The 10,978-nt window shown below is 34.9% G+C and overlaps 1 protein-coding gene across 3 annotated transcripts in view; it reads left to right on the top strand.

Moving 5' to 3' along the window:
* Positions 1–2,969: 2,969 nt before the first annotated feature.
* Positions 2,970–10,978, top strand: part of BCO2 (beta-carotene oxygenase 2) — a 41,928-nt gene continuing 33,919 nt past the window's right edge. For 2 of the 3 annotated variants that reach the window (XM_025047501.1, XM_025047499.1), the window contains exons 1-2: positions 2,970–2,988; positions 6,640–6,844. In XM_025047501.1, the coding sequence (XP_024903269.1) occupies positions 2,970–2,988; positions 6,640–6,844 (224 nt within the window). Of the gene's footprint in view, positions 2,989–6,639; positions 6,845–10,978 lie in introns of those variants that run through there. The other variant, XM_025047500.1, reaches the window with a different exon arrangement.

Genomic DNA, 10,978 nt, shown 5'->3' with positions numbered 1-10,978 from the left:
CTTCAACTTCTAAAAGAGGATTCAATGAGTTAATTTGATAATGATTAACAATACTGAACTTTTTCTTTTAGAATATTTTGTTTAAATAGCAGATAGCTTTGGAAATTGTTTTAAAATGTTTTTGGTGATCAGTATCATAAAAAAATTAAAACTTAAAGGTGATTTGCCTAGTTTCTCAATATGTAATAAACTCTAACTCTGCTGTTGCTATTTAATATTACCGTTTGATTATTTTCACTATTATACTTGGCTAATAAAAGTTCTTCATTTAGAATTATTTTCTTGTGGTAAAAGTGGTAAAATAAAAACCAGAAATTACTAACCAGAACTTTATATGAGTTGGCTTTTTTTATACAACCATATCAATGGTGCAGTTAAAGAATTGTACTTAGAAGCTTTAGCAGCCGTTGTAGTATGAGATAAATATTAGTGGTCCAGAAGTAAAGAGATTAGCCAAACCACAAGGTGAACTTGCTGAGTCATTTCAATTCTATTATAATTCAGAAATTGAACTAGTGGATCTCTAATACTTATCTAGCTAAAAAAAAAATCCTTCCTTTGTCTACGGTTATGCTAGCCCTGAACAAGCCCTATCCCATCTGATCTCCAAAGCTAAGCAGATTATCCTGCTTAGTACTTAGATGGGAGACCACCTAGGCAGATACAGTGCTGTAGATGTAAAAAATAAATAAATAAATAAAATAAAAAAAATAAGGGATTGTAAACTGACAAGGTCCCTTGCAATCTGTGAGGTCAACCAAGGTTTGCCTCACCTAAAAAGAAAAAAAAAAAATCCTTTGATGGAAGGTACTGCTATGATTTTATTGAAAATTTTCAATATGTCATATATGTGATAACTACATTAATAAGATGAAACCACAGCACCCATTTTTTAATCATATAGGTAATTCAATCTATTATATGTATATTTTGCTGATATAAGCAATTGCAAATTTGGACATATTTACAAACAATACCACAAGAAATTTGGTATTAGGTAGATAGCATGTTTGCCTTGCTGCCTTCTAAATGTTAAAGTGTCTAAATGTTAAAATGTTAAAATTTCATCAAATTACTATTCTAAGGCATATAATATTATACTACATAATATAAATCCTCATACAGGAAAGGATTGAAAATAGTAAAATAATATTTACTAAAAATATTGGTTAGTAAGTGAAAAATTAAGTTTGTAGAAATATATGCTAATGGCACAGGATAGGTTGGAGGTCAATGAACTAACTATTAGAAATGAGATTTTTAAATATTAAATGCAACCAGCAGACTATACTTCAGTTGATATGCCATGTCACCTAGATTTTGAGTTCTGCTGTCACCTTATAGAGTTCTTGAATTTTCTAAATACAAAGATGACACTACTGGCCCATCACCATTAAGAAACGTTCTTGAGTTATTTTAAATTTCTAAGCATTTATTGTTATTGTGAAAGCTAAGGCTAACAGGTTGTTTTAGAATGGATTTCATAATATACTTGTTATATCTTGAGAGTGTCACGGTTGTTCAGCATCAAATAACTTCCTTATGCAGGTTCAGAGAGTTGATTTGGTTATATCATTTGGTATGATTAAGACTAGGGAACTGATTTTTAGTCCAAAAATATATTTACTGGTCAGAACAGGTACCTCCTAGGGTAAAAGTTCCTGAATGCCTAATTAAGGCATATTTCTTAATTCAAATTTTGATGTCTTGTTATTCATATAACAAGAATAATTATCTCACTGATAATTATCTTACCAGAGATATGCTGCTGCAGTAATACCATCACCCTTTTATTTACAGTTCTAATGCCACTCTTGCATTTCAGTAAAATTTCACAAGTTTATAAATTATTTTCACTGACTACAAATACAGATGTATATTAAATATCTTTGTACATCATACACTCTGCTAGACTCCGTAGGGGAACACAGAATAGTTTAAGATAGTCTTTGTTCTCCCTTCTGACAATTTTAATCACTTCTTTCTTGAAATACACTTACATGTCTTTGCTAGGATACAACTTATGTAACTGTTAAAAGTTTCTCTATGGCAGTGCTAGTAACTTTGTAGCAGGGATTACTAGGCCTTTGGCAAGGGGATCAGAGAGCTAGATTTGAAATGGGTTTTTGAAAAGGAAGGAGGGAGGATATTTCAGGCAGGGAAAAGTTTGTTTAAAGCCCAGAAGAACAAAAACACACGGTGTGTTTATAGTCATTTTACAGGACTGAGAATTCACGAAAGAATAATGTATCATCTAAACTGCTAGAGAGCAGGAAATGAATCTTGTTTCTTGATATATCAACTTGTAGCACAGTATTTGATACATTGGTGTTTAAAAATGTTTGTTAAATAATAAAATTATATATGGTTATAAGTTTTTTAAGGGCATACCTTCACAGAACCTTATTCATACTAGATGGTTAGAAAATGTTTTGTAAATTAAATTAATAGAAAAGGTAGGATGAAATGCTAGAAAGAGAGACAAAGAATGAAAAGTAGGTTGTGGCCAGATTATAGAGCCCTTGTTGACTTTGTACTTTATTCTGTAAAGACAGAGGAGATCTGAATCTTTCAGAGTAGAGGAGTGGCATTATGAAATTGATCCCATAGATCAACTGACATGTAATGTGAGGACAGATTTGAAAGAGGAGAGTTTAGGGAGGGAGACCACTATTGGTGGTCCAATTTCAGTATTTCAAACAGCTGTTTATTATAAATAGGTTGCTGGGATACTTGTCGTGGAAATTCGACTAAGAGATATTGCCAACGTTTTGAGGTCCCTCCCCTTCTCCTGCTCCCTCCTCCCTCGCCCATTTCCCTCCTATTCTGTCAGTGAGCCAGGCATAGTCCAGTGTGACTCACCTCACTGCTAATGAGTGTGAGGATTTGAAAATCACGGGATGTTTTTTCAATAATTTCTCTGTTTTGTCAGCAATCTTTCTACCATTGAAGGGAGTTTCCGTTCTGTGATGGTACACCAGATCTCAGGTAGGGGTTTGCCCCTTCTACTTCCTCTTCCTACCAGCTTGAACTTACAATTCCATGCCTCTTTCCTGAAGAATGCAGGGGACTCCTGACGTTTTCTACTCTTTGTGGAGCAGATACAGGCAACAACACTGCAGAGCCAGAAGTTAAAGAAGACAAGATTTGTTTACTTGACATCAGGGAGCATAAAATGCCATTAAAGAGCCTTTCCATTTGTATGTTTTATAAGACATACAGGGTTGGGATTCAGGGTTTCTTTTGGATCTGTAATAGGAAGAATATTCATTATTTAGACCTTTCTTAACTGAAAATTACATCTACACATTCTAATGTAAATGTTTGTTTCTTCTATTAGCATTTTGAGGACTGTCTTAAAATCTCTGTTTATTGTTTTGTAGCTTTTTATTATAACTACTATTGTTACATGATTTTCTTGAAATTGATACGAAGCTATCAGAAATCATACTGATATGTACTATAAACTTTAAAATTATTTAATTCAATAATTTAATGTGAGGCAATAAGTTAGGTACTGGGGTGGGGTAGGGGGGACAAAAATAAGACCCAGTACACAAGGAGTACTGGTAGAAGAGATTATAAAGTATATTAATTTTTATTCCACAAGACAAACTCTGATAAGTGCCATAAGAGAGCTTAAACATGCTGTGTGAGTTCAGACTAAGGAGAATCAGTTCTTGCTATAAGAAATAGAAATGTGTTTACAAAGCAGGTGACATGGGCACTGGGTCTTGAAGGATGCATACAGTAAGTGAATTTCACTTGAAGGAGATGGGAAATACCCTAGGTGAAGAGAAGGGTACATTTATGATGAGAAAAGAAGAGAATGGGGAGTGGTCAAGATTGGCTGCAGTGGAAGGCATTAGTGAGAGGCAGAACTAGACAGGTAAGTTGGTGTGAGACTACAGTGCCTTCATCAGAGCCTGGCCAAGCAGTTTAGCCTTTACTTGGTAGACAAGAGTCATTTGTGAAGATTTTATGGTGGAATATGTGATACGATCAAATCTGTACTTAGATTCATTTAGTAGCAGTGCTTTCCAACCTTTTTCACATCATAGCACATATAGAAAATGACATTTTTACCTCACACTGGAGTAAATTGGATGAGATCTGGAGCCCTAGTAAGTAGCTTAGAGCTGGAGGCGATTGGCCTGGGGCTTCTGGCCATCTCAAGGGTTAAGGGGATCAAGAGGCCCACCAGTTAGGAAGCTCTGGTTTAGAAGATAGTTTCCCTACCTAGTTTCTCTTTCCAAATAAGAGGCTGTGATAATATCCATATATCAGTTTGTGAGGGCCTAAATTAGGACAGTAGAAAGGAAGTAACTGATAGGCAGGAGAAGTTGAAGCATCAATGCTAATGACAGGTTCAAGCTAGAAGAAAAATTGTTGGGGGGCGAGGGAGTGTTGCCCAGGAAGGGTGGACAGGTAAAAATCTTTGTAAAAGATTTGCCCCAGGCACACTTAAGAACTTCTGAGTCCTAAGTAATTTATACTGGCTACCCTATAGCACCCCCTTAGCATCCTCTTTCTAGCTCTCTTTGGGTATAGTCAGCAGAATTTAACTACTTAGTGAAATGTGAGGGGACAGTGAAGGCAAATTCAAGGCCCACAGAGATTTTGAAGCTAGAAAAGTACAATGTCTCAGAAGCCAAGAATAGGGTTTTAAGGCGTTGTTGACTGCAATATCAAGTACTGCAGAAAGTTTCAAGAGCATATAATAAATAAACTGCCAAAAGTATGCTCTGGAGTATAGGACATACAGACATTTAATATTTTCTAAAATGTTAAATGTTTAAATTCATGAATATTCAGATAAATACACTATCAAGGTGTTCAATTTAATTCTACTCAAGTAAGAGGAGTAAAATAACACCTCAGGAAATTTATTTTAATCTAAGAGAGTAAGACAAATATGCATAATGTTAATAAAAATAGTAAAATAAAGACCTGAGGATTTCCTCCTCTTAAGTTTTCAAAGCATCCTTTTTATACCTCTAACATTGTGGTTCTCAAATTTTAGAATGCCAAGAATATCTACTTGGCCTACCTCAGAGGTTCTGATTTATTAGGTCCAGAGTAGAGTCCATGAATCTTCATTTTAGCAACAGCATCAGGTATTTCTGTTTCAAATAGTCCTCAGACCATACTTTGAGAAATAATGCTCAGACAAAACAGTGCTTACAGTGTAAATGATCAGTTTGTATGTCTGTTTACTGGGCAGTGAGTTCTATTACATCGAGGTTCTAATACCTTTTATCCTTCAGCAGTGCTTTACACTTTGTTGAATGAACAACTTAAAGAAAGAAGATATTGCATTTTGCTGGATTTGATTATTAAAAGCTACATAAATAATAGCATTTTTGAATAATTAAAATTTCTAAAAACTTTACATAGCCTAATGGAATTATTTGTAGCCTTAGGAGCAATAAGAATTATTATTATTCTCATCTAAGAAAAGAGGGAACAGAACAGAGAAGTTAATTGCCTTGCCCAAAGCTATTTATTTGGAAAATGGTAGGCCAATATTTGAACCCAAGGATTGTGGTGTCAGGCAGAGCCTGGGCCCATACTCCTAAGTATTACACTATACTGCCTCTTTAAGGAAGTACTATCTTAGTTAGATATTGAACAGTAGATAAAATTTCCTTAGGGATAGATTGTTAGTGAGAAGGGCATTTAGGGTAAAAGTGTTTTATTTGGAAAATCAGGAAATAGTTGAGTTTGATTGAATTGTTACATATAGGAAAGTAGAAAGTCTCATGCTTTAAATTTTTGAAAGATTTGAAAGAAATGGGATAATAGATATAATACTGTAAAAATATTTTGCTAAAAGAATGTAAATTTCACTTTTTTCAGAGGAGTAGTGTATCTGTGTTAGTTCTCCTAGTTTAAGCTTTTACATCACTGTTAAAGTTTTGTGGAATAAAATAAAGGACCGTATTTTATAGTACCTAGTTATATATTTGACCACCCCTCGTGTTAGGCAATAATGCCTCGTGAACACTAATAAGTATGAAATAATACGGACATTTTTATGCTCTTTATAATAATGATTTTTTTTCTTGTGGCTTTGAACTTCAGGTATCACTACATAATTTGGTTTATGACACTCTTCTCCTAGAAAATGCCACGTACATTCATGTGTCTGCCATTAAAATAGAAGAAATGAAATTATGTCTTACTAAATGCTCCATAAATTGGTATAAAATCTTTGGGATCATGTTTTGGTGTATATACAATACTGAGGTCAATGTAATTTAATTATGATAATATTGAATGTTGGTCATTTTTTACCATAATAATGAGGTTGCTATTAACACATCTGGGGTTAGTGTGTAGAGTCCATCTTGTGAAAAGATGAGCATTATTAAACTATGCGGAATGATAATAATAAAGTCCTGAGTTAAAACTAAAGCAGATTTGGACTGCAAGAATACAAAAAGGATTGTTGTTCAAAAATGGAGAACCAAAGAGTTGATGGTCTGAGAATGAGGAAGGAGAGAGAGGAATTTGGAGACTATATTTGGCATTAGGTTTACATTTCCCTGAGCAGTAGATAAGATTATCATCTATGGAGAAACAGGTGCGGTCATAGAAAATGGGTAAAATTTTGTGTGCTTCTTATTTCCTCCTCAGTTTTGAAGAAGTACATGGCAAATACTTATCGGATGAAAGCAGTCTTCAGTAAGCGAGAGAGTCTTCCATGTATTGCACCACTGCTAACCACAGTAGAGGAGACTCCACAGATCATCTCTGCTCAAGTTCAAGGACATTTTCCTAAGTGGCTCAATGGCTATCTACTTCGAACTGGACCTGGGAAATTTGAGTTTGGGAAGGATAAGTAAGCCTTGATTTTTGGAGAACAATTTGGATTTTTGGAGAACAATTTCTTAGCATGGGCTGGTTCTATGGAATATGAATTAATATATGCTTTCTCTCTGAGGCTAACATGGTCATGCAATCTCTTTGGTTCAAGATGAGGAAACTTTATAGGGAAAAATGGAGACAATTCTTTTAAAAAAGTTTTGACATTTCTGCTCTGCAGAACATTATGAATTTGTAGTCCACCGAAGGTTTATGCCAAAAGAGAAGTGTTAGAAACCATCTGTACTGAGCTCTATTTCACCACAAGTTCCTGAAGGAAAGGGCAGCGTCTTCACCTCACACCATTGCCTCACCCAGTATTTCCCAGACACAGTGGCTCTTTCAGTTCCTCAAACCAGGCACATTTATTTTTGCTCAGGCTCTTGGCTTTGGCTCTCTCATCTATTTTCCTAAGTCTGATTCTTATCGTTTAGATATCAGCAAATCTTGTGTTGCTTGAGCCTTCTCTGATTTCCCAATCTAAAAATGCTATTATTTATTATATTACCTATAATACGTATTTTAATTATTTGCCAGCAGTATCAATGTCTAGTTTTTTGTTTGTTTGTTCGTTAGTGTAGTAGGTGTGCTCTTCCCCTAGAAAGTAAATTCTGTGAGGGCAGAGACTTTTCTTGTTCACCTCATATCCCCAGTATCTAGGACAGTGCCCTGCACTTAAATAGCACTCAATAAATATGTGTAAATAAATGAAAAAAAAAAACCCCAATAACTTTTTAGTGTATCATTTCTCTGTGTATTTACTAGGGACATAAAGTAATTTGAACAAACCACTATGGTCAGGAGGGAATCTGCTTTGCTTTAAACATTTTTAAATATTAGAAACTTTTTTTCATTTAACTGTTTTCATCTATATGAAATGTTTTGAAATATAGAATGGAGAGGCGGGCGGGGGGGGGGAATGTATGTATCACATACTCTGTTAGCACTTTTGTGTATTTCCTGCTAGTCTTCCTCCCATTTCTATAGGTTTGTTTTAAATAATTTCAATCATATTATACATAGAATTTTTTATTGAGGTGTAATTGACCTGTACCATTATGTTAGTTTTGGGTATATAATATAGTTATTTGATATTTGTGTATCTTGTGAAATGATCACCACAATAAGTCTAATTAACATCCATCATCATACATAGTTACAAAAAATTTTTTTTCTTGTGATGAGAACTTCGTTCTCGTAGCAACTTTCAAACATGCAATGCAGTATTATTAACCAAAGTCATCATGCTGTACATAACATCCCCATGACTTATTTATTTTATAACTGGAAGTTTGTACCTTTTGCCCCTTCATTCATTTTGTGCCCCACCACCTCTTGTAACCACCAATAAGTTCTCCATCAGTGAGCTCATTTTTTCATTTGTTTTTAAAATTTGTTTGTTTTAGATTTTACATAGAAGTGAGATCATATATATGGCATTTGTCTTTGTCTAACTTATTTCATTTAGCATAATATCAAGGTCCATCCATGTTGTCACAAATGGCAAGAATTCCTTCTTTTAATGTCTGAATAATATTTCATTGTGTGTATGTATGTATGTATGTATATATTTCTTTCTTTCTTTCTTTCTTTCTTTCTTTCTTTCTTTCTTTCTTTCTTTCTTTCTTTCTTTCTTTTTTTCTTTCTTTCTTTCTTTCTTTCTTTCTTTCTTTCTTTCTTTCTTTCTTTCTTTCTTTCTTTCTTTCTTTCTTTATACACCACATTTCTTTATCTATTCATCTATTGATGGACACTTAGGTTGTTTCCATGTCTTTGCTATTGTAAATAATGCTGCAATGAACATTGGGTGCATAAATCCTTTTAAGTTAGTGTTTTTGTTTTCAGATAAATATCCAGAAGTGGATTGCTAGATCATATAGTAGTTCTACTTTTAATTTTTTAATGAATTTCTGTACTGTTTTCCATAGTGGCTACACCAATTTAAGTTCTCACCAATAGTGCACAGGGATTCTCTTTTCTCCACATCCTCATCAACACATTATTTCTTGTCTTTTTGATACTATCCATTCTAACAAGTGTGAGGTGATGTCTCATCGTGGTTTTGATTTTCATTTTTCTGATAATTAATGATGTTGAACATCTTTTCATATACCTGTTAGCCATCTACGTGTCTTCTTTGGGAAAATGTCTATTCAGGTCTTCTGACCATTTTTTAATCAGATTTTTTTTTTTTTTTTTTTTTGCTATTGAATTGTAAGAGTTTATATATATGTTTATTATCAGGCTTTTTATTCATGTTGCTATGAAATCTGAATGACAGTTACTTTTAGTGGCAGGATGATATTCCAGGAACTGTGGCCTTTTGAAAAAAAATGTGATAAAATACACATAAAATAAAATTTACCATCCTAACTATTTTTAAGTATACAGTTCAGTAGCATTAAGTACATTCACATTGATGTGCTATCATGACTACCATCTATCTACTTTTTATTTTCCAAACTGAAACTCTGTATCCAATAAATAATAACTTACCTTCCCCGAGCCCCTAGTAACCATCCATTCTATTTTCTGTTAGCTACACAATTCCTGTGGGCCTAATGGGAATCTGACCATAATCCTACTGTTCTTTCCTAGCTGTTGTTGGAAACAGATCAAGAATTAGGCATATGTTCAAGATATTTTTTAATGTTTCAGATATTTTAATTTTCTGAACCTGTTGCATCTTGTGCTCATCGAACAATAAACTTATAAAATGATAGTGCTAAAAGGAAATAAAATGCAATGGTCCCCCTACTCCAATAGCTGCTATTAGAAAGCCTTAAGAATTTACTCTAGATACCTGGGGTTGGGACTGGGGATCACTGGGGTTTGGGTAGGTGGTTTGAAGGTAGAGAAAAAGAGTGAGTGAGCTAGGCCATGGATCCCCACCCTGCTCCTAACCAGAGAAGCTCTGCTTTTCTCTATTTTACATTTCTGGATTTCATATGTTATAATTTGAAAAAAAGATTATGAGGTGGAAAAGAGAAGGAGAAGGAGGAAGAAAAGAAAAATAAAACTACTATTTCAATCCCAAGAGAGTAACAGCCTCTGGCAAAAAGCATATGGTGTTTCATCTGCTACAGAAGTAGCTCTAGTAAAATTTAAAACCAATCAGCAGAGCTACTCAGAGCCTAGGCTTGCATTATAGGTCTCTTTTAGGATAAACATCTTTGTAAGGGGAGTGAGTGATACGGCTGGTTCTCATGAGTGTTCACTTTGTCTTTCAAATCAATTTTTTTCAGAGCCAGCAGTAGGCCTTTATACCAAGAACAGAGTCAGCAGTAGGCGTTTATACCAAGAACAGAGTCTTGCCTGCCTCCTATGTGAGAAGTACAGGTAGATATCTTTAGGTCAAAGTGAGACCTAGTTTAGTGGTTGGCTCCCAAAATTAGACTTAAAGAGTGAGTGGAGACCTAAAGTCAGTATAACCTTTAACCTGTGGATAAGCATAGCCCCACTCAGTTGTGAATCTCTGATCTCCTTGTTAGATACTACTTAATCGGTCTCTGTCAGCATGCATAGTAGTGACATGACACAGGACTTCCTTCATTAAAATTTTTTATCAGTGATTTTATTGAAGACATGCTTATTAGTTTTTAAACTGCACGAATCTTGGCAGAATAGTAAATATCCTCAGCACTTTAGTATCTACCACTCTCCTGGAATGACTTCAGGATTCATGATGAAGGTAGTCAAGCCTCCCAGTTCCTTGACCAAACCCACTACAATGAGTGTCCCCCTCTGTGCCACCACAACAATGCCACACACCAAGGCTGTCTCCTGGAATTTATTCCACTGAATTCCACCCTTGAAATCTTGAACTCTGAAACCCTACTCTCCACTTAAAACCCCAATTTCCACACTCCTCCATCCTCAATAAACTTATGTTCAATCACATCAAGTTCTCCTCTCCTTACTCTTCTCTGTCCTCTCAGTTTGTCAGCTCTCCTTTAATTTATTCTCCCTGGTGCAGATTCCACGAGCAGTCACTTCAAATACACACTCACTACCATCCTCACTCCCTTTGCCCTGGTGAATGCTGCTTCTCCTCCGACCACTTCCAGTCCTAGATGAGCCCATTCTTAGTTTCTTCTACTCATGGCTCAGG

The sequence above is a fragment of the Pteropus alecto genome, unplaced genomic scaffold (genome assembly GCF_000325575.1).
Source record: "Pteropus alecto unplaced genomic scaffold, ASM32557v1 scaffold224, whole genome shotgun sequence".
NCBI classification, from domain to species: domain Eukaryota; kingdom Metazoa; phylum Chordata; class Mammalia; order Chiroptera; family Pteropodidae; genus Pteropus; species Pteropus alecto.
The sequence above is the reverse complement of the archived record's forward strand: the minus strand, read 5'-3'. Positions and strand labels throughout refer to the sequence as shown.